General features: G+C 43.4%; 1 protein-coding gene across 1 annotated transcript; it reads left to right on the forward strand.

Moving 5' to 3' along the window:
• Positions 1-4,615: 4,615 nt before the first annotated feature.
• LOC310693877 (vomeronasal type-2 receptor 26-like) lies at positions 4,616-23,666 on the forward strand (the record flags this gene model as incomplete). The annotated part of the gene is made up of 12 exons (XM_083476274.1): positions 4,616-4,659; positions 6,159-6,305; positions 7,503-7,794; positions 8,702-9,418; positions 9,914-10,085; positions 11,914-12,203; positions 17,833-17,936; positions 18,580-18,871; positions 19,508-20,374; positions 20,750-20,977; positions 21,564-21,690; positions 22,765-23,666. The coding sequence occupies 12 exons, from the start codon at positions 4,616-4,618 to the stop codon at positions 23,664-23,666; spliced, it is 4,182 nt and encodes a 1,393-aa protein (XP_083332400.1).
• Between the last annotated feature and the right edge of the window lie 1,117 nt (positions 23,667-24,783).

Here is a 24,783-nt window from a genome sequence, read left to right on the forward strand (position 1 = left end):
CGCCCACACTGCTGGTGCGAAGATGTGCATGGCGGCCGCTGGTGTTGCGTCCTCCAGATACTGTGGCTTACGGGAGAGAGCGTCTGCCATGATGTTGGTGTCCCCCGGGACATACTCTATTCGGAAGTCGAAGTTTGCAAAGAACTCAGCCCAACGTATCTGCCTCTGGTTCAGGAACTGTGCCGTGCGCCAGTGCTCTAGATTCTTGTGGTCCGTGCAAACCTGCACCGTGTGCTTGGCGCCGATCAGAAAGTGCCTCCACGCCTTGAACGCTGCGTGAATGGCCAGCAACTCCCTGTCCCAGATGGTGTAGTTCTGTTCGGACTTGCTGAGCTTCCTGGAGTAAAACGCTCCCGGTCGCCACACCCCCTGCGGGTCTTTCTGCAGCAGGACCGCCCCCACGGCTCTGTCCGAGGCGTCTGTCTCGACCCTCATCGGCTTGCTGGGGTTGACATGAAGCAGCTGCTCTTCCGACGCGAAGAGACGCTTGAGTGCCTGAAAGGACTGCTCCGCCTGCGCTGTCCAAACGAACTTCTTCTTCTTGGAGCTAAGCGTGTCAGTGATGGCCGCTGTCTGCATCGCGAAGCCCTTGATAAACTTGCGATAGAAGTTCGCAAAGCCGACAAACCGTTGGACCTCCTTCCGGTTGCGCGGACTCTTCCAATCCAACACCGCTCGAACCTTGGCGCTGTCCATGGCGAGCCCCTTGTCAGACAGCTTGTAGCCCAGAAAATCCACCTCCGGCACGTCAAATTGGCACTTCTCCAGCTTGGCGTAGAGCCTATGTTGCTTCAGCCTGCTCAGCACTTCCTTGACGTGTCCGTCATGCTCCTGCTGCGACTCCGAAAAGATCAGGATGTCATCTAAGAAACAGACGCACGTCTTGTAGAGAAGTCCCGCCAACACGTGATGCATAAACGCTTGAAAAACGTGGGAGCCATTTTGCAATCCAAAAGGCATAACTCTATATTCGTAGGTCCCCAGTGGCGTGAACATGGCTGTCTTCCACTCATCTCCTTCCCGCATGCGAATGAGGTTGTACGCCCCCCGCAGGTCCAACTTGGTGAACACTCTGCCCTTCCGTACCTTTGCGAGGAGGTCGTCAATACGGGGCATGGGGAAGTCCGATGGCCTAGTCAGACTGTTCAAAATCCTGTAATCCACTACCAGTCTTTTTTGGGGCGTGTCCCGCTTCTTAACAAAGAATACGGGACTGCCCCCCACTGCCCTGGACTCCCGGATGAAGCCGCGTTGCAAATTATGATCAATGAACTCTTTGAGTTCCTGCAGTTCGTCCTCTGACATGGAATACAGTTTCCCTTTAGGCAGCGCCGCCCCCGGCAGCAGGTCAATTTTGCAGTCATATGGTCTGTGAGGGGGTAGTCTGTCTGCCTCCTTCTCGCAGAAAACTTCCAAAAATTCAGCGTACTTGTGTGGAATCGCTTGCAGCGTGCCTAGCAGCAGCTGTGACTCCTCTTCCTCTCCTTCCTGCCTGGGCACGATGCAGTGTTCAGCACAAAAGGAAGAGCCGAAGGTCAGCTGCCTCTGGTACCAAGCCATCGCTGGGCTGTGCTTGTCCAGCCAACTCATGCCCAATACAATGGGCGTGTCAGATAGTCGAGTGACGTTGAAGCTGATGATTTCTCTGTGATTCCCAAGTCGCATCACCATTGGTGGCGTCTGCTTCACCACTTGCCCCCCGAGCAGCTCCCTGCCATCCACCGTGACAACCTGCAGGGGCAGTGTGGCCGGCAGCAACTGCACAGCGTGCCTGTCGACAAAGTCCTGCCCTATAAAGTCCGCATTGCTGCCTGAGTCAATGGTGATTGGCACGTCCATGGTGATTCCATTGGGCAGCTGGAGAGACGCTGTGAGCCTCACTACTGGTTTGGGCGGGAGGGGGTTCACGGGCTGTAAAATCGCTGGGGACTGCGTCACTAACACGTCTGGCTGGGCCCCAGTGCCTCTTCCTCCAGCCAGACAGCCTCGTTTCCCTGCTGTGGTCCTCCTTGCTGTGTTGCTGCAGTCACCATTGCTGAGGCTGCAGTGAGCTTGTGGGGCCTCTGGGGACACTCTTTCGCCATATGCCCTGGCTCCTCACAGACGTAACACTTCCTGTTCCCTCTAGGAGGCTTCGCTTTCACTGCTGCTGGTGCTAGGGCTCTGGTTGCTGACTGAGCCCTTGCACCTCCCACCTCCATAGGTTCGGCTCCTCCTCCTGGCGGAGGCGTGGATTGCGCCCGCGCTGCTTCCCTGGGAAAGAAGGAGGGGCCCCCGGCTGGTTCGCGCCCTCCACGCCCTTCGTCCCTGTTCCACGGACGTCCTTCCAGCCTCACCCCCACTGCCAGTGCCCTCTGAACGACCTCCTGGGTGGTTCGGGGTCTCTCCCCCCTGGCGATCTCATCTTTAATCGAGTTGTGCAGCCCCTCCCAAAAGAGGTCTCTTACAGGAGCCGAATCTCTGTCCCATTCCAGGGCACTGACCAAGGCGAAAAAGCGGGCATGGTACTGCCTGACGCTGGCCCTCCCTTGTCTCAGCCCATGCACCTCCTTCCGTGCAAGATCCACGTCAATACTTGATAAAAAACACCCATCCATTGCTTTAATAAAGGCATCTGCATTCTGTAGCGCCGGATCCTTATCTCTCCATAAATTGCGTAGCCATGCTCTCGCATCCCCATGCAGATGGGACATGATGAACCCCACTCTCTCTTGTTCATCTCTAAAGTCTTTATGCAGCAGTTGCAGTGCGCACAGTACGTCGGCTCTAAAGTTGGGATACTGTTGCAGGTTCCCATCGAAGTGAGAGACCAGCCCGCCTGTCCGTCTCGCCAACCCAATTCCCTCCTGCCGGGGTGTCTGCTTTGTCAGCACGTCTAACCTGACCTGGAGATCCCTGCAGGCTGCGGCTGCCTCCTCCTCTCTCTTCCTGGATGCGAGAGCCTCGGCGTTCAGTTGTGCCACCGCGTTTCTGAGTTCCTCTATCTGCTGCTCAGCCGTCATGTCGTCTGCCGTTCGTGAGCTTGCTAGTAGGCACCTGTGTCTCTCCCCTCCTCGAGGCTGTAGATGCCCACAAGTGGAGACGGAGCTTACTGTCAGAGCTGCTTGAAGATCCTAGCTCACAGAGGATCACGCTAGCCAGCGGTCATTAAGTAAAAGTCTTTATTGAATTACAGTTTCCATTCTCACGCTGCTGCGCGCAACTCTACGCCTAGTAGCTAGGTCGGCGAAGCTCCGTCTGAATCTCCGCCCTGTGTGCACCAACTTAATATCCTAGCCTTGCTCCACCTTTTCCTCCTGACCGTCCTCCTCTGGGTCCCTCTACCCCCCGGGGCTTCTTCCTTCCGGGATTCTTCTGACGCTGACCCAGACCCTCCTGCCTCCTTGCGCCGGGCTTTAGGACCTGGCTCCCTTTCGGGGCTGCTTACTGCGCCGCCTTCCTCTGCATTTGAACTTGGCGCGCGCGCCCAACCTTCCACTTTCCTCTCAACCGTTTCTTCGCTCCCCGATGGAGGTGTGGCCACTCCTGACTCATGCCCTCCCTCCTGTGGTGAGCTGCCAGCGCTTCCCCCCTGGCTCCCTTCCTCTTCCCTGCTTCCTGGCGGTGACGCTGGTCCCGATTTCCAGCTGCTCCCCCCTGAGTCCTCTCTGGCTCTGTCTTCCTGGGGTGCCCCCCTAGACTCCCCCCTTGCCCTCGCCACTGGTGCTCCTTTCTGTGAATCCTCTGATTCACTGGAAAGACTAGGAGATCTCGGGTCGTCGTCATCACTCATCTTTTCTTCTGCCTCCTCCCCTTCGCTCTCTGTTTCCTCCCTTGCCCGTGCTTCTGCTCCTAAACCCCTGACAGGTGCTTTTGCTTTTTAAAAAATGAGGGTATGGATTCTCTCCTTCTTAAACGCCTTTCTCCCATCTTGAGTTTCTGTAGGTAAATGTATTTATGTCCTCATACTTGAAAATTAGGTCCTCTTCTTTTTCACTAAGCTGAATGCAAGTTGACGGAGATGTAAGATGATCCACATTATCACAAGGTTTCATCTGAATAAACTACCATAATCTCTTTCTAGGGATTTGTTTTTGACTGACAAAGCTGAGCAGACATGTCTGCCCACTAAAATGAAATATCACTCAGCTCCAGAGCTGGATCACACTTAGAGGCTCATTTTGTCTCTCCAGCTCTTACATCATAGAATGCATGCAAAATTTCTGCCTTCAGTAAACAAATGTTAAACAAAATAAAGACATGTAATGATGGTGCCAGAAGAGCCTCTCTGGGAAGAGTATTTCACAGAAGAGGAGCCACCACAGCAAAGACCCATCCTTGTCTTTTTATCCTCTGAACCTCTTAGGGACAGGAGATGTAGAGAAGGGCCTCAGATCACAACCACCACCTTGAGATATTGGGCTCCTAATGCATTTAAGGCTCTGTAGGTAAAATCCTGCACGTTGAATTGGGCCTGGAAACTAATTGGCAGCCAGCGCAGTCAGGCCACGATTGGTGTAATATGCTCAAACCGTCTTGTTCTGGTGAGCAACCTGGTCACTGAATTTTGTATCAGCTGAAGTTTCTGAACTGCTTTTAGAGGCAACCCCACATATAGCTGAGCTACCAGCACATGATGACAGAGTGCATTCTGCACTATCAAGGACACCTGGGCCTCAGGTAATGGACAGTAATGGATCTGGGAGTACCCCTAAGTTACGTACCTGTTCCTTAACCCTGCTTTGGCAGTATCTCCCCCCCACAATCATGGACCAGCTGTGATATATGTGGGCTAAATATTTTTTTTTAATTATTGAATGATTTTATGTTACAAAAGAAAACACATTAAAACCATACTACCACAAAATATAATTGAGAAATAAAAATGACATACATCAATATTTAGTTTGTTATTTGTTATACCGTCTTATTTCCTCCCAAACATTCCATACAAAAGACACATATGTACACCCACAGGAAAAATAAATGATAATAATGATAATATTAAAGTAAATATTTTCCCCCTTTTATCTTACAAAATCTTTTCTTCAATTATGACTTCCTGTCAAGTCTCTTCACATATATTTTGAAATATGGCACCCTTAATATCAATTTGTTGTTGGTAGCAATATGGGGGAAAATAATACTGGGAAGTCAAGTGATGAAGGAGATGAACCCATCTTCAAGGTGGGGGACAGGATGGGACGGGACTGAATCTCACGGACTCTCGGAATTGACTCTACGTTTAAACCCAGGCCTTCATTTTCTGCCAACTAAGAATGATCTCTGGGAAAACCTAACTCTTGCTCAGGACTAAGCAGTGCTGCCTACTTATTATCTCTCAAGGAAGACAATAATAGTCGTACAATTCAGGGGGGAGAGGCTTTAGCAATTTGGTCAGGCATAATGCAACTGCAAATACGAAGAACACACTGAGGAATCATCTCCATCATTGTCAAAATTGCTGGCTTCCATCCTCTTACATAGTAGATATACACATTCTGTTTGGATTAAACAACAACAGCATCTTTAAAAAGGCATAACAGCTTCCTATTGTTCAGAGCTATATCTAGGCATAGCCAGGGTTCTGCCGGTCTTTTGTGTCATCATTCTTCTTTTACATGTTTGGATATGATTCCATCCACTCATCAATTTCAAGGAACATTCTTTTTGTGAAATGTGAACTTCCTTGACTAGGCATGGTTTAGCACATGGTTTAGCACATAGTTTAGCATATTGTTTAACTGAAACACTGCCTCACCACAATGTGCCTTATGTTCTCTTGGGTAATAGTCATGGGTATAATTATTTTCTTTGCAAACCAAGGAACGGTGAAATTCTATAACTAAACTGCTACAGATGGTGATTTTTAAAAAGAAGTAATAATAACGTTATTATTTGTATCCCAGCAACCTCCAGTCATCCCTGGGAATAATGTGTGAAGAAAAATAATATATGCTGGCTAACTGAAAGACGAAATCGCTAGTGCATAGACTACCTAACAGCCTCCTATTCAAAGGATACTTTAGCCAAACTGATAACATCTGCATATAAGGCTGTAGTGGAAACATGGGAATCTACATTGGGAGGGGAAGATTTCTCAGCAGGATCCTGCTGGTGCTGTTTCTGCTGTTACTTCTGCTTCACACTATATGTAAGGCACATTCTATTAACTGCAGCATTTATGATGACCCTCTTCCTATTGCTCATGAATTTTACCAGCCAGGAGACCTTGTAATTGGAGAGATGGTTTCCCAAGTCATATACATGTCTAATATCCAGTCCTTCAGGGAACAGCCTTCACAGATACTGATTGATGAACCTGTGTAAGGCATTGTTTATTCCCCTTACTGAGTCTAAAATAGTCAGACCGCAATGATTGAAAATGCATTATTAAGCAGGACTGTGATTTATATCTTGATGTAATTCTTTATGGAAACCCAGTAACATTGTAATGGTGGGGTGAAGCATTCTTTAGTATCATGGAGGAGGTATGAGGTACTTAAGCTCAGCATGGCAAGATGAGGGGCAAGGGTGGATATGGGTGGACAGAGACGCAGAGACAGTAAACCCCCAATTTACACGAGGTTCACGTTCCGGGAATCACGCTGAAAGCCAACGTTGTGTATGGCCAAAATAAATTGGGTTCAATGGCAGATGGGATTCCCAAAGACTTTTCCCCCAGACACCCAACCCCTTTGGATTCAATTCTTTTTCTTTTGTCAGGCATGTAAAGCTGAATACAGATTGTGTGCTTACTGTATCTGTTTGTCTTATTACTGTAACTGTTTGTACCGCTACTAAGTTTTCCTTTGCAAGGCCCACTGAAATAAATAGTTCTGTGCTTCTTTTTGTTGTTTAGTAAGCCTTCTACATAATTTCACATGGTGGATCAGGCCTTGTCACTGCCCCGCTATTTCTGTTCTGTCCACACTTCATTCCTTCTCAACCTTGAGGGATGTGAATGCATTTAGATGTGGACCTTCCAACTCTTTCTCTGTGGAACACAATTCCTGCTCATTTCTCTCTCTCCTCACTCTTGCAGCGCATCACTTTCTCCCCTTGCTTTTCCCTCAGATTGCTCCACTTCTGCCCTCTGAGTTCTCCATTTTCTGTTCAATTGCTAGGTTGAAGATAAGAGGCTGGAAAAGTATCCAGAGCAAAGAGCTTTGCTCTTCCCATTCCATTATTCAGTTATATGTACTTCTGGGAGGCATAACCACTTACAACATCTCATGGTGAAGTAAGCAGCCAGCAAGGGAAGGGATCAGAGGCTCTGTGGCCTCAGGTGATGGTCTCTATGGCTTTCTTGCACCTATGGGCACTGTGTTGGCAAGGCCACACCTATTGACTTTCAACTACTTGTTTTTATTGGTACAAAGAGTAACTCTGTGAATTGCAGGGAACATTTCTTCTTCCACTTCTTCCACTTCTTCCACTTCTTCTTCTTCTTCTTCCTCCTCCTCTTCTTCCTCTTCTTCTTTTTCCTCATTTCAGTCCATTGTGTTGTAATTGTATTACAGCTCCGTGCCAAAGAACTACCAGCACATCCTGGCCTTAGCATTTGCCATCAAAGAAATCAATGAGAATCCCAAAGTCTTGTCCAACATCTCTCTAGGGTTCCGCGTCCTCAACAGCTACTACACTGCAAGGATGACCTACAAGGCCACGCTCAACCTGCTTTCCACACAGCATAGATTTGTCCCCAACTTCAAGTGTCACAAGTGGAACAATCTGATAGCTCTCATTGGAGGATGCATCTCTGAAATCTCTGCCAATATGGCCACCATTTCAGCAACCCACAAGATTCCACAGGTAAATCGGGAGCATGGGTGTATGGGAAATAATATATTGATTTTGATAACATTGTGACAAGGTTCCTGCAAAGTTTTATTCAGGAGGACAGTTTGGATAGGAATTAACCAAGCAGTGCTGAGAACCAATTGTCCAGAAAACTCAAGTATCTGTAAATTGAAGTGGAATGGAATGATTGTGTCAAGGACGTAAAGGATTTGAGTTTCTATGGTTTCCTTTCCCCCATTTTTTACTAGACCTAATAGACAACTGAAAACACATAATGTAAGCAATGGCTGACAGAACTGTATAACTTTAGTCCAGAGAGGAAGAGACTAAGGAGTTTAATATAGTACTCTAAAATACCTTAATGGCTGTCATAGAAGAGAGGAAAAACTTGTTCTCTGCTGCTCCATAAGGCTGGACTACATATTCTTAAAACAATAGGAGAAACACTAAGAAATTATCAATAATGAAGCAGATTACTGGCTATTCTTCCACATTGTCTTCCCTTACTTGAAGTTTTTGTAAAAAAGAACCATTTATTGCCTAAGGTACACCTCTGAAGTACCTGTTAAACCTGTAGTTTTACATTCTCTCATAATCCATCAGAAACAAAAGAAAACACCTCATGCATTCCTTGTTCTCTGCTGCTCCATAGGACTGGACTAGATATTTTTAAAACATTAGGAGAAACATTAAGAAATTATCAATAATGAAGCAGATTACTGGCTATTCTTCCACATTGTCTTCCCTTACTTGAAGTTTTCTTCTTTAAAACCTAAGCAGACATTTATTGGGAAAGCTATGCCTCTGAAGTACCTGTGAAATCTATAGTTTTGCATTCTCTCATAATCCATCAGAAACAAAACAAAACATCTCGTACACTCTATTTTAGCTGACATATGGATCCTTTTTGGCGATACAGGATGCAAACAAGCTATTCCCATTTTTATACCAGATGGTCCCAAATGAAGCCAAACAGCACATAGGAATTGTGCGATTACTTCAACATTTCAAATGGACATGGATTGTACTTTGTGCTGTGGATAATGACAAAGGGGACCAGTTTCTACAGACAATTTTACCACTACTCTTTGATCATGGCATCTGCTATGATTTCATAGTAAGATTAGAAAAATGGAACTATCTGGATGAGATGGTACGCTTGGCTTACCAGCGCTGGGAAAGTTATGCAATTGCATTTGAGACAAAAGCTAATGTATTTGTGGTTTATGGGGAACCTCCATCCTTCCAGGTTTTGAGAGTATTGTCATTTGTAGGACCAATAATGGGATGGCCACCTCTGGGTAAAGTGTGGGTTGCTACATCTCACTGGGATTTTGATTCACTGTCTATTCAGAAAGACTGGGAAATACAGATGTTCCACGGTACTCTATCCTTCACAGTCCACGCAAGTCAGCCATTAGGGTTCCAGAAGTTCATTCAGACGATAAGACCATTCTGGAACAAAGAGGATGTTTTCATCCAGGATGTCTGGGAACAAACTTTCACCTGCTCCCTGAAAGCAACTAATGGACAGGAGGTGGAGGCTGAGGAGAAAGAACCCTGCACTTTGGAGGAGAAACTGGAGAACCTTCCTGGGATTTTGTATGAAAAACACATGACTGGCCACAGCTACAATGTCTACAAAGCTGTCTATGCTGTGGCACATGCTTTGAACTCCATATACAAATCCAGCTCCAAACATAGAAGATTGGCAAGAGGAGAGAGATTTGCCTTTCTGAATGTGCAACCATGGCAGGTAAAGACAACTCAGAATTTCTCTGCTTTGCCTCCATCTACCAATGATCTCCTGGCTTTTCACCTCACTAGTCCCACTGAGGTCCAGCCATGTCTGGTGGCAAGAGCCACAGAAATTAACCTGCCTGACCTCGTGCACATTTACTCAAAATCACTGTCATGCTAGCTTGCCAAATACCCACCATAGAAATCCAACTACCAATCTGGTTTGCAAGACATATTCAAGCAATATATCCCTTCCAAGAGCTGTTTTTTATGTAACCCATTTCATGTTAATAATAATAATAGACAAGTGGAAATATTGCATAACCATATGTACTGCTTTAAGCCCAGTTATTCATGTCCTTAATTCCATGTAAATATTTCAATATTCCAGGCCCATCCCTTTCTGAAGAGCCTTGTATTCAACAGCAGCACTGGAGATATGGTGCACTTTGATGAACATGGAGAACTGGTTGAAGGTTTTGATGTTACCAACTGGATCACTTTCCCCAATGGCTCACTGACTAGACTGAAAGTTGGAAGACTGGAGCCTCAGGCTCCTCCAGGCAAAGAGTTAAGCATCAATGATGAACAAATTGTGTGGCATCCAAGTTTTAATCACGTAAAGTATAACTTCAAACTCTTGACTTTATAAAAGGGGAATGTTTCCTTCTGGGCAGCTCACCGTTCCGTTAGTTCCTGAGGTGCCTTATTGTAGATCTTATGCTTTATGATCCTTGACCTCATATATTGATCTCAAACCTTAAATTAACGCAAGGAGTCCTTTTGGCCATCTGTGCCATTTAATCTCTTTGTGAAAATTAGTTGTCATGTAAGCCAGTTACAAAGCATTGGAAAGTAACATATTTGATTTTGTCACAGAATATCATCACTTCATGTAGTGATTTATGAAGTCAAAAAGATGGTCCTTGCTTTTATCTTCAAGATAGCTTTATCTTATTTCTAGCACTTCATATTTTGGGAGCTCTGGAGATCGCATTGTCTTTCATATGATCCGATTTCAGGCTGAGTCTTAGACTGATCAAACCAAGAGATGAAGTTGGGAATCACTAACAAATGGGTGACATAGGAGCTGAGCCAACTGGTTCATCCTCAGTCTCTCTGTCCCTCGCATGAGTCTAATCACATGGAGGTGAAGGACTGAAAAGGGCTAATCTGTTGTTCCTCATCTATATGATTTTGCACAGGCGCTGCCCCTCTCTGTGTGCAATGACAACTGCAACCCTGGCTTCAGTAGGAAAAAGAAGGAAGGAGAGAAGTTTTGCTGCTATGATTGTGCTCCGTGTCCCGAAGGAATGATCTCTAGTCAGAAAGGTGGGAGGCAGGAATGCCCATGACCTAATTTATGGGAGATATATATATATGTGCTATTTATTACCTTTGTTTTGAGAATGCTGGTGAATGCAGAGCAGTCTAATACTAAAGGAATTTTCAGAAACAATTTTCTTGTTGTTGAGTTCTCATTATTTAAAAAAGTTATTGGGCTTTTATAGGATTTTTAAAACAACAACTACAACTCCCCTACATGCCATACGTTCAGGTTTTCCCAGACATTTTGTTGATTCAGCAACAATCTGCCTGGACGCCATTTGGCAGCCCGATTCGCAGATGTGTTAGGGAAAACCCGGACGTAAGGCAGTCTTACATTTGACTGATCACAATTTTGCAGCCTACACAACTCATGAGACATTATGAGGATAAAGTGGAGGGAACGAAGTATGCCACTTGTAGTTCCTTGGATAGAAATGTAGTAAATGTAAAGCTAGATGTAGATGGATGAAGGAATGAATGAAAGATTAGATGCCTATCTGAGATGGGAAAATGAGCAAAGTGCCCCTCGGTTGCCAACAATTTCCCAAGCAATGAGGAGGTCCTCTCCTGGTTCCAGCCAACTCTAAAGCCAGGGTGAGAATCCTTTTGCATTCTCAGGGCCTCATCCTGTTCTGTGCAACCTTCTAGGAGTAGTTGGTGGGTCCTGAGGCAAAAGTGGAGGGAGCAACTAAGGTGAGTTTGAACTTGTACTGTGGGCTACGTTCTATACAATCTTTCTATGAGATTCACTTCTCCTGGATTTTGTCAAAGAACTGCAAGAACAAAAAAATAGAAACCTCAAACCTTCTTGTGGCTAAAATAAAAAAATTCCTTCCAGTAGCACCTTAAAGACCAACTAAGTTAGTTCTTGGTATGAGGTTTCATGTGCATGCACACTTCTTCAGATACTTCAGATACTTCAGATACTTCTTCAGATACTTCTTGTGGCTGATTGCTTTTGATTGGTTCTACCTAGTGTAAAGGAATGCTTAAATAGCTGTTTGTGTTTAGATAGATGCTGGTCAACATTCTAAATTCTTAAGCACCTCGTCCTTTTTTCAGATATAGACGCCTGCGTCAATTGTCCAGAGGACCAATATCCCAACAAGGACCAAACTCAATGTGTTCCCAGGATTGTGAGCTTCCTCTCTTACAAAGAAAATCTGGGGATCATCTTAGTGGTGTTGGCTATTTCTCTCTCCGTCATCACCACTTTAGTACTTGGCATTTTCCTGAAGCACAAGGATACTCCCATAGTCAAAGCCAACAACCGGACCCTCACCTACATCCTTCTCATCTCCCTCCTCTTTTGCTTCCTGTGCTCCTTGCTTTTCATTGGACGGCCTGGAAGGGTGATCTGTCTTCTCCGACAAATGGCTTTTGGCCTGGTCTTCTCTTTGGCCATTTCCACTGTATTGGCAAAGACGGTCACTGTGGTTGTGGCATTTATGGCCACCAAACCAGGATCCAGCATAAGGAAATGGGTGGGGAAAGGCCTGACCAATTCGATTGTCTTCTTCTGCTGCTTCATCCAAGCTGCCATTTGTGCTCTTTGGTTAAGTACTTCTCCACCATTTCCAGATAAGGACACGCATTCAGTGATTGGGGAAATCATACTTGAATGTAACGAGGGTTCAGCTTCCATGTTTTACTCTGTCTTGGGCTACATGGGCTCCCTGGCCACCGCCAGCTTCATAGTAGCTTTCTTTTCCAGGAAACTCCCTGACAGTTTCAATGAAGCCAAATTTATCACTTTCAGCATGTTGGTGTTTTGCAGTGTTTGGTTGTCCTTTGTGCCAACCTACCTGAGCACCAAAGGGAAATACATGGTGGCTGTGGAGATCTTCTCCATCTTGGCCTCCAGTGCTGGATTACTGGGTTGCATCTTTTCCCCAAAATGCTACATCATTGTGCTAAGGCCTGAGCTGAACAGCAGGGAACAAATGATAAGGAAGAAAAACTAAATTAAAATACAGATTAATCTCTTTATTTAACTCTTACACATATTTCATCAGATATGACCACAATAGAAATGTCATTGGAATTGCCATATGAGTGTTTGATGCATTCCCTCCCCAAATTCAGTTGACCCCATCTCATGTTGGCCTTGTACTCACATAAAGAATGAGAAATGACTTCGTTTTTGAGGATTTATTTCAACAAACCATTTTATTGTATAAAACTAAAGCATTCGTTATGTGAACTAATTCCCAACAGTGCCTGATCCTATTGGAGCATCATAGGTAAATGTAAAGGGACCCCTGACGATTAGGTCCAGTTGTGGACGACTTTGGGGTTGCAGAGCTCATCTCGCTTTACTGGCGTACAGCTTCTGGGTCATGTGGCCAGCATGACTAAGCCGCTCTTGGAAAACAAGAGCAGCGCACGGAAACGCTGTTTACCTTCCTGCCGGAGTGGTACCTTTTTGTCTACTTGCACTTTGATGTACTTTTGAACTGCTACGTTGGCAGGAGCTGGGACTGAACAATGGGAGCTCACCCCATCGCGGAAATTCGAACCACCGAGCTTCTGATCAGCAAGATGTAGGCTCTCTGGTTTGGACCACAGCTTCCCAGCTCAGAGGTTTTGAGACACTGAGTGGTTGAATGGGTCAGATTATGGGAAATATTCAAAGAGGTGCTTTTGCTTTTTAAAAAATGAGGGTATGGATTCTCTCCTTCTTAAACGCCTTTCTCCCATCTTGAGTTTCTGTAGGTAAATGTATTTATGTCCTCATACTTGAAAATTAGGTCCTCTTCTTTTTCACTAAGCTGAATGCAAGTTGACGGAGATGTAAGATGATCCACATTATCACAAGGTTTCATCTGAATAAACTACCATAATCTCTTTCTAGGGATTTGTTTTTGACTGACAAAGCTGAGCAGACATGTCTGCCCACTAAAATGAAATATCACTCAGCTCCAGAGCTGGATCACACTTAGAGGCTCATTTTGTCTCTCCAGCTCTTACATCATAGAATGCATGCAAAATTTCTGCCTTCAGTAAACAAATGTTAAACAAAATAAAGACATGTAATGATGGTGCCAGAAGAGCCTCTCTGGGAAGAGTATTTCACAGAAGAGGAGCCACCACAGCAAAGACCCATCCTTGTCTTTTTATCCTCTGAACCTCTTAGGGACAGGAGATGTAGAGAAGGGCCTCAGATCACAACCACCACCTTGAGATATTGGGCTCCTAATGCATTTAAGGCTCTGTAGGTAAAATCCTGCACGTTGAATTGGGCCTGGAAACTAATTGGCAGCCAGCGCAGTCAGGCCACGATTGGTGTAATATGCTCAAACCGTCTTGTTCTGGTGAGCGACCTGGTCACTGAATTTTGTATCAGCTGAAGTTTCTGAACTGCTTTTAGAGGCAACCCCACGTATAGCTGAGCTACCAGCACAAGATGAAAGAGTGCATTCTGCACTATCAAGGACACCTGGGCCTCAGGTAATGGACAGTAATGGATCTGGGAGTACCCCTAAGTTACGTACCTGTTCCTTAACCCTGCTTTGGCAGTATCTCCCCCCCCCCCAATCATGGACCAGCTGTGATATGTGGGCTAAATGTTTTTTTTTAAAAAAAAGATATTGAATGATTTTATGTTACAAAAGAAAACACATTAAAACCATACTACCACAAAATATAATTGAGAAATAAAAATGACATACATCAATATTTAGTTTGTTATTTGTTATTTTCCGTCTTATTTCCTCCCAAACATTCCATACAAAAGACACATATGTACACCCACAGGAAAAATAAATGATAATAATGATAATATTAAAGTAAATATTTTCCCCCTTTTATCTTACAAAATCTTTTCTTCAATTATGACTTCCTGTCAAGTCTCTTCACATATATTTTGAAATATGGCACCCTTAATATCAATTTGTTGTTGGTAGCAATATGGGGGAAAATAATACTGGGAAGTCAAGTGATGAAGGAGATGAACCCATCTTCAAGGTGGGGGACAGGATGGGACGGGACTGAATCTCACGGACTCTCGGAATTGACTCTACGTTTAAACCCAGGCCTTCATTTTCTGCCAACTAAGAATGGGAAAACTTAACTCTTGCTCAGGACTAAGCAGTGCTGCCTACTTATTATCTCTCAAGGAAGACAATCATAATTGTACAATTCGGGGGGGGGGGAGGCTTTAGCCATTTGGTCAGGCATGATGCAACTGCAAATACGAAGAACACACTGAGGAATCATCTCCATAATTGTCAAAATTGCTGGCTTCCATCCTCTTACATAGTAGATATACACATTCTGTTTGGATTAAAACAACAACAGCATCTTTAAAAAGGCATAACAGCTTCCTATTATTCAGAGCTATATCTAGGCATAGCCAGGGTTCTGCCGGTCTTTTGTGTCATCATTCTTCTTTTACATGTTTGGATATGATTCCATGCAGTCATCAAATTCAAGGAACATTCTTTTTGTGAAATGTGAACTTCCTTTACTAGGCATGGTTTAGCACATGGTTTAGCACATAGTTTAGCATATTGTTTAACTGAAACACTGCCTCACCACAATGTACCTTATGTTCTCTTGGGTAATAGTCATGGGTATAATTATTTTCTTTGCAAACCAAGGAACGGTGAAATTCTATAACTAAACTGCTACAGATGGTGATTTTTAAAAAGAAGTAATAATAACGTTATTATTTGTATCCCAGCAACCTCCAGTCATCCCTGGGAATAATGTGTGAAGAAAAATAATATATGCTGGCTAACTGAAAGACCAAATCGCTAGTGCATAGACTACCTAACAGCCTCCTATTCAAAGGATACTTTAGCCAAACTGATAACATCCGCATATAAGGCTGTAGTGGAAACATGGGAATCTACATTGGGAGGGGAAGATTTCTCAGCAGGATCCTGCTGGTGCTGTTTCTGCTGTTACTTCTGCTTCACACTATATGTAAGGCACATTCTATTAACTGCAGCATTTATGATGATCCTCTTCCTATTGCTCACGAATTTTACCAGCCAGGAGACCTTGTAATTGGAGAGATGGTTTCACAAGTCATATACATGTCTAATATCCAGTCTTTCAGGGAACAGCCTTCACAGATACTGATTGATGAACCTGTGTAAGGCATTGTTTATTCCCCTTACTGAGTCTAAAATAGTCAGACCGCAATGATTGAAAATGCATTATTAAGCAGTACCGTGATTTATATTTTGATGTAGTTCTTTATGGAAACCCAGTAACATTGTAATGGTGGGGTGAAGCATTCTTTAGTATCATGGAGGAGGTATGAGGTACTTAAGCTCAGCATTGCAAGATGAGGGACAAGGGTGGATATGGGTAGACAGAGATGCAGAGACAGTAAACCCCCAATTTACACGAGGGTCAAGTTCCGGGAATCACACTGAAAGCCAACATTGTGTATGGCCAAAACAAATTGGGTTCAATGGCAGATGGGATTCCCAAAGTCTTTTCCCCCAGACACCCAACCCCTTTGGTTTTTTGAATTCTTTTTCTTTTGTCAGGCATGTAAAGCTGAATAGAGATTGTGGGCTTACTGTATCTGTTTGTCTTATTACTGTAACTGTTTGTACTGCTACTAAGTTTTCCTTTGCAAGGCCCACTGAAATAAACAGTTCTGTGCTTCTTTTTATTATTTAGTAAGCCTGTTGCAGCATTTTCACATTGTGGATCATGCCTTGTCACTGCCATACTATTTCTGTTCTGTCCACACCTCATTTCTTCTCAACCTTGAGGAATGTGAATGCATTTACATGTGGACCTTCCAACTCTTTCTCTGTGGAACACAATTCCTTTTTTTTTTTTTATAATAATATTTTATTAGAATTTTTTCAAAAATTTAACATCAACAAAAATAAACAGAAATCCAAACAAAAAAGCAATAAGAACAACAACAACAACAAAAAAAAAAACAAAAAAGAAAAAAAGAAAAAAATACAAAGATAAAAGAGCATAAAAAGAACACTTTTTTATATTAATAACTTTCCAAACCTTATTCTCTTTACTTCCACCCGCCTTCCCTTCTTGTATTCTACCTTAAAAAGTTTGATCAGCAAGATCGTTCATTATTCGTTTTAAACCTTTATCCCTCCCTTTTCAATCTTATTTATCTTAGCCGCTAGAACCCCTTCATTTCATTTTCAGAGCCTTCAACATTCATAAATTTTACAATATTTTTGTAGATAAACTTTAAACTTCTTCCAGTCCTCTTCCATCTGCTCCTCTCCTTGATCTCGGATTCTGCCGGTCATCTCTGCCAGTTCCATATAGTCTATCACTTGTGTCTGCCACTCTTCCAAGGTGGGTAGATCTTGCGTCTTCCAATGCTTTGCAATAAGTATTCTTGCTGCTGCTGTAGCATACATGAAAAAAGTTCTATCCTTCTTTGGCACCAATTGGCCGACTATGCCCAGGAGAAAGGCCTCTGGTTTCTTCAAAAAAGTATACTTAAATACCTTTTTCAGTTCATTATAGATCATTTCCCAGAACGCCTTAATCCTTGGGCACGTCCACCAAAGGTGAAAGAATGTTCCTTCAGTTTCTTTACATTTCCAACATTTATTATCAGGCAAATGATAGATTTTTGCAAGCTTGACTGGTGTCATGTACCACCTGTAAACCATTTTCATGATATTTTCTCTTAAGGCATTACACGCCGTAAATTTCATACCAGTGGTCCACAACCGTTCCCAGTCAGCAGACATAATATTATGACCAATGTCTTGTGCCCATTTTATCATAGCGGATTTAACCGTTTCCTCCTCCGTATTCCATTTCAACAACAAATCGTACATTCTCGACAGTATCTTAGCATTGGGTTCTAACAGTTCTGTTTCTAACTTTGATTTTTCCACCTGGAAACCATTTTTTTTGTCCAAGTTATAGGCCTCTCTTATTTGAAAATAATGTAACCAATCCTGCACCTTATCTTTAAGTTTCTCATAACTCTGCAATTTCAACCTGTCACCTTCTTGTTCCAAGATCTCCGAGTATCTTGGCCATTTAGATTCCATATTTAACTTTTTCAAGGCTTTGGCCTCCATTGGCGACAGCCACCTGGGGGTCTTACTTTCCAGCAAGTCTTTGTATCTCATCCAGACATTAAATAATGCTTTTCTAACAATATGGTTTCTGAAACCTTTATGAACTTTAACCTTGTCATACCACAGATATGCATGCCGAACACAATTCCTGCTCATTTCTCTCTCTCCTCTCTTTTGCAGCACATCACTTTCTCCCCTTGCTTTTCCCTCAGATTGCTCCACTTCTGCCCTCTGAGTGCTCCATTTTCTGTTCAATTGCTAGGTTGAAGATAAGAGGCTGGAAAAGTATTCAGAGCAAAGAGCTTTGCTCTTCCCATTCCATTATTCAGTTATATGTACTTCTGGGAGGCATAACCACTTACAACATCTCATGGTGAAGTAAGCAGCCAGCAAGGGAAGGGATCAGAGGCTCTGTGGCCTCAGGTGATGTTCTCTATGGCTTTCTAGCACCTATGGGCACTGTGTTGGCAAGGCCACACCTATTGACTTTCAACTACTAGTTTTTATTGGTACAAAGAGTAACTCTGTGAATTGCAGGGAACATTTCTTCTTCCACTTCTTCCACTTCCTCCTCCTCCTCCTCCTCCTCCTCCTCCTCTTCTTCTTCTTCTTCTTCTTCCTCCTCCTCTTCTTCCTCTTCTTCTTTTTCCTCATTTCAGTCCATTGTGTTGTAATTGTATTACAGCTCCGTGCCAAAGAACTACCAGCACATCCTGGCCTTAGCATTTGCCGTCAAAGAAATCAATGAGAATCCCAAAGTCTTGTCCAACATCTCTCTAGGGTTCCGCGTCCTCAACAGCTACTACACTGCAAGGATGACCTACAAGGCCACGCTCAACCTGCTTTCCACACAGCATAGATTTGTCCCCAACTTCAAGTGTCACAAGTGGAACAATCTGATAGCTCTCATTGGAGGATGCATCTCTGAAATCTCTGCCAACATGGCCACCATTTCAGCAACCCACAAGATTCCACAGGTAAATCAGGAGCATGGGTGTATGGGAAATAATATATTGATTTTGATAACATTGTGACAAGGTTCCTGCAAAGTTTTATTCAGGAGGACAGTTTGGATAGGAATTAACCAAGCAGTGCTGAGAACCAATTGTCCAGAAAACTCAAGTATCTGTAAATTGAAGTGGAATGGAATGATTGTGTCAAGGACGTAAAGGATTTGAGTTTCTATGGTTTCTTTCTTTTTCTTTTGTACTAGACCTAATACGCAACTGAAAACACATAATGTAAGCAATGGCTGACAGAACTGTATAACTTTAGTCCAGAGAGGAAGAGACTAAGGAGTTTAATATAGTACTCTAAAATACCTTAATGGCTGTTACATAGAAGAAGGGAAATACTTGTTCTCTGCTACTCTATAGGACTGGACTAGATATTTTTAAAACATTAGGAGAAACATTAAGAAATTATCAATAATGAAGCAGATTACTGGCTATTCTTCCACATTGTCTTCCCTTACTTGAAGTGTTCTTCTTTAAAACCTAAGCAGACATTTATTGGGAAAGCTATGCCTCTGAAGTACCTGTGAAATCTATAGTTTTGCATTCTCTCATAATCCATCAGAAACAAAACAAAACATCTCGTACACTCTATTTTAGCTGACATATGGATCCTTTTTGGCGATACAGGATGCAAACCTGCTATTCCCATTTTTATACCAGATGGTCCCAAATGAAGCCAAACAGCACATAGGAATTGTGCGATTACTTCAACATTTCAAATGGACATGGATTGTACTTTGTGCTGTGGATAATGACAAAGGGGACCAGTTTCTACAGACAATTTTACCACTACTCTTTGATCATGGCATCTGCTATGATTTCATAGTAAGATTAGAAAAATGGAACTATCTGGATGAGATGGTATGCTTGGCTTACCAGCGCTGGGAAAGTTATGCAATTGCATTTGAGACAAAAGCTAATGTATTTGTGGTTTATGGGGAACCTCCATCCTTCCAGGTTTTGAGAGTATTGTCATTTGTAGGTCCAATAATGGGATGGCCACCTCTGGGTAAAGTGTGGGTTGCTACATCTCACTGGGATTTTGATTCACTGTCTATTCAGAAAGACTGGGAAATACAGATGTTCCACGGTACTCTATCCTTCACAGTCCACGCAAGTCAGCCATTAGGGTTCCAGAAGTTCATTCAGACAATAAGACCATTCTGGAACAAAGAGGATGTTTTCATCCAGGATGTCTGGGAACAAACTTTCACCTGCTCCCTGAAAGGATCTAATGGACAGGAGGTGGAGACTGATCAGAAAGAACCCTGCACTTTGGAGGAGAAACTGGAGAACCTTCCTGGGATTTTGTATGAAAAACACATGACTGGCCACAGCTACAATGTCTACAAAGCTGTCTATGCTGTGGCACATGCTTTGAACTCCATATACAAATCCAGCCCCAAACATAGAAGATTGTCAAGAGGAGAGAGATTTGCCTTTCTGAATGTGCAACCATGGCAGGTAATGACAACTCTGAACTTCTCTGCTTTGCCTCCATCTACCAATGATCTCCTGGCTTTTCACCTCACCAGTCCCACTGAGGTCCAGCCATGTCTGGTGGCAAGAGCCACAGAAATTAACCTGCCTGACCTCGTGCACATTTACTCAAAATCACTGTCATGCTAGCTTGCCAAATACCCACCATAGAAACCCAACTACCAATCTGGTTTGCAAGACATATTCAAGCAATATATCCCTTCCAACAGCTGTTTTTTATGTAACCCATTTCATGTTAATAATAATAATAGACAAGTGGAAATATTGCATAACCATATGTACTGCTTTAAGCCCAGTTATTCATGTCCTTAATTCCATGTAAATATTTCAATATTCCAGGTCCATCCCTTTCTGAAGAGCCTTGTGTTCAACAGCAGCACTGGAGATATGGTGCACTTTGATGAACATGGAGAACTGGTTGAAGGTTTTGATGTTACCAATTGGATCACTTTCCCCAATGGCTCACTGACTAGACTGAAAGTTGGAAGACTGGAGCCTCAGGCTCCTCCAGGCAAAGAGTTAAGCATCAATGATGAACAAATTGTGTGGCATCCAAGTTTTAATCACGTAAAGTATAACTTCAAACTCTTGACTTTATAAAAGGGGAATGTTTCCTTCTGGGCAGCTCACCGTTCCGTTAGTTCTTGAGGTGCCTTATTGTAAATTTAATGCTTTATGATCCTTGACCTCATAAATTGATCTCAAACCTTAAATTAACGCAAGGAGTCCTTTTGGCCATCTGTGCCATTTAATTGATTTGTGAAAATGTGTTGTCATGTAAGCCAGTTACAAAGCATTGGAAAGTAACATATTTGATTTTGTCACAGAATATCATCACTTCATGTAGTGATTTATGAAGTCAAAAAGATGGTCCTTGCTTTTATCTTCAAGATAGCTTTATCTTATTTCTAGCACTTCATATTTTGGGAGCTCTGGAGATCGCATTGTCTTTCATATGATCCGATTTCAGGCTGAGTCTTAGACTGATCAAACCAAGAGATGAAGTTGGGAATCACTAACAAATGGGTGACATAGGAGCTGAGCCAACTGGTTCATCCTCAGTCTCTCTGTCCCTCGCATGAGTCTAATCACATGGAGGTGAAGGACTGAAAAGGGCTAATCTGTTGTTCCTCATCTATATGATTTTGCACAGGCGCTGCCCCTCTCTGTGTGCAATGACAACTGCAACCCTGGCTTCAGTAGGAAAAAGAAGGAAGGAGAGAAGTTTTGCTGCTATGATTGTGCTCCGTGTCCTGAAGGAATGATCTCTAGTCAGAAAGGTGGGAGGCAGGAATTCCCATGACCTAATTTATGGGATATATATATGTGTGCGTGTGTGCGTGCGTGCTACTTATTACATTTGGAGAATGCTGGTGAATGCAGAGGAGTCTAATACTAAAGGAATTTTCAGAAACAATCATCTTGTGGTTGAGTTGTTTAAAATATTGGTCAAAGTTATTGGGGTTTTATAGGATTTTTAAAACAACAACAACAACCCCCCTACTTGCCATACGTTCAGGTTTTCCCAGACATTTTGTTGATTCAGCAACAATCTGCCTGGACGCCATTTGGCAGCCCGATTCCCAGATGTGTTAGGGAAAACCCGGACGTAAGGCAGTCTTACATTTGACTGATCACAATTTTGCAGCCTACACAACTCATGAGACATTATGAGAATAAAGTGGAGGGAACGAAGTATGCCACTTGTAGTTCCTTGGATAGAAATGTAGTAAATGTAAAGCTAGATGTAGATGGATGAAGGAATGAATGAAAGATTAGATGCCTATCTGAGTTGGGAAAATGAGCAAAGTGCCCCTCGGTTGCCAACAATTTCCCAAGCAATGAGGAGGTCCTCTCCTGGTTCCAGCCAACTCTAAAGCCAGGGTGAGAATCCTTTTGCATCCTCAGGGCCTCATCCTGTTCTGTGCAACCTTCTAGGAGTAGTTGGTGGGTCCTGAGGCAAAAGTGGAGGGAGCAACTAAGGTGAGTTTGAACTTGTACTGTGGGCTACTTTCTATACAATCTTTCTATGAGATTCACTTCTCCTGGATTTTGTCAAAGAACTGCAAGAACAAAAAAAGTAGAAACCTCAAACCTTCTTGTGGCTAAAATAAAACAATTCCTTCCAGTAGCACCTTAAAGACCAACTAAGTTAGTTCTTGGTATGAGCTTTCGTGTGCATGCACACTTCTTCAGATACTTCAGATACTTCAGATACTTCTTCAGATACTTCTTGTGGCTGATTGCTTTTGATTGGTTCTACCTAGTGTAAAGGAATGCTTAAATAGCTGTTTGTGTTTAGATAGATGCTGGTCAACATTCTGAAATACTTAAGCACCTCTTCCTTTTTTCAGATATAGACGCTTGCGTCAATTGTCCAGAGGACCAATATCCCAACAAGGACCAAACTCAATGTGTTCCCAGGATTGTGAGCTTCCTCTCTTACAAAGAAAATCTGGGGATCATCTTAGTGGTGTTGGCTATTTCTCTCTCTCTCATCACCACTTTAGTACTTGGCATTTTCCTGAAGCACAAGGATACTCCCATAGTCAAAGCCAACAACCGGACCCTCACCTACATCCTTCTCATCTCCCTCCTCTTTTGCTTCCTGTGCTCCTTGCTTTTCATTGGACGGCCTGGAAGGGTGATCTGTCTTCTCCGACAAATGGCTTTTGGCCTGGTCTTCTCTTTGGCCATTTCCACTGTATTGGCAAAGACGGTCACTGTGGTTGTGGCATTTATGGCCACCAAACCAGGATCCAGCATAAGGAAATGGGTGGGGAAAGGACTGACCAATTCGATTGTCTTCTTCTGCTGCTTCATCCAAGCTGCCATTTGTGCTCTTTGGTTAAGTACTTCTCCACCGTTTCCAGATAAGGACACGCATTCAGTGATTGGGGAAATCATACTTGAGTGTAACGAGGGTTCAGCTTCCATGTTCTACTCTGTCTTGGGCTACATGGGCTCCCTGGCCACCGCAAGCTTCATAGTAGCTTTCTTTTCCAGGAAACTCCCTGACAGTTTCAATGAGGCCAAATTTATCACTTTCAGCATGTTGGTGTTTTGCAGTGTTTGGTTGTCCTTTGTGCCAACCTACCTGAGCACCAAAGGGAAATACATGGTGGCTGTGGAGATCTTCTCCATCTTGGCCTCCAGTGCTGGATTACTGGGTTGCATCTTTACCCCCAAATGCTACATTATTGTGCTAAGGCCTGAGCTGAACAGCAGGGAACAAATGATAAGGAAGAAAAACTAAATTAAAATACAGATTAATCTCTTTATTTAACTCTTACACATATTTCATCAGATATGACGACAATAGAAATGTCATTGGAATTCCCATATGAGTGTTTGATGCATTCCCTCCCCAAATTCAGTTGACCCCATCTCATGTTGGCCTTGTACTCACATAAAGAATGAGGCATGACTTCGTTTTTGAGGATTTATTTCAACAGCCAATTTTATTGTATAAAACTAAAGCATTCGTTATGTGAACTAATTCCCAACAGTGCCTGATCCTATTGGAGCATCATAGGTAAATGTAAAGGGACCCCTGACCATTAGGTCCAGTTGTGGACGACTTTGGGGTTGCAGAGCTCATCTCGCTTTACTGGCGTACAGCTTCTGGGTCATGTGGCCAGCATGACTAAGCCGCTCTTGGAAAACAAGAGCAGCGCACGGAAACGCTGTTTACCTTCCTGCCGGAGTGGTACCTTTTTGTCTACTTGCACTTTGATGTACTTTTGAACTGCTACGTTGGCAGGAGCTGGGACTGAACAATGGGAGCTCACCCCATCGCGGGGATTCAAACCACCGAGCTTCTGATCAGCAAGATGTAGGCTCTCTGGTTTGGACCACAGCGCCACCCTATGCCTCAAATTTTGAGCAAGCTGAGGGGCAAAAACAACATTAACTAGATTGACTGTGCCACTCGAATTATGATCATCTCTTCCCAGCTCAGAGGTTTTGAGACACTGAGTGGTTGAATGGGTCAGATTATGGGAAATATTCAAAGAGGTGCTTTTGCTTTTTAAAAAATGAGGGTATGGATTCTCTCCTTCTTAAACGCCTTTCTCCCATCTTGAGTTTCTGTAGGTAAATGTATTTATGTCCTCATACTTGAAAATTAGGTCCTCTTCTTTTTCACTAAGCTGAATGCAAGTTGACGGAGATGTAAGATGATCCAGATTATCACAAGGTTTCATTTGAATAAACTACCGTAATCTCTTTCTAGGGATTTGTTTTTGACTGACAAAGCTGAGCAGACATGTCTGCCCACTAAAATGAAATATCACTCAACTCCAGGGCTGGATCACACTTAGAGGCTGAATTTGTCTCTCCAACTCTTACATTATAGAATGCATGCAAAATTT

Source organism: Podarcis liolepis (assembly GCF_965112155.1).
Source record: "Podarcis liolepis genome assembly, chromosome: 15".
In the NCBI taxonomy this organism is placed as follows: domain Eukaryota; kingdom Metazoa; phylum Chordata; class Lepidosauria; order Squamata; family Lacertidae; genus Podarcis; species Podarcis liolepis.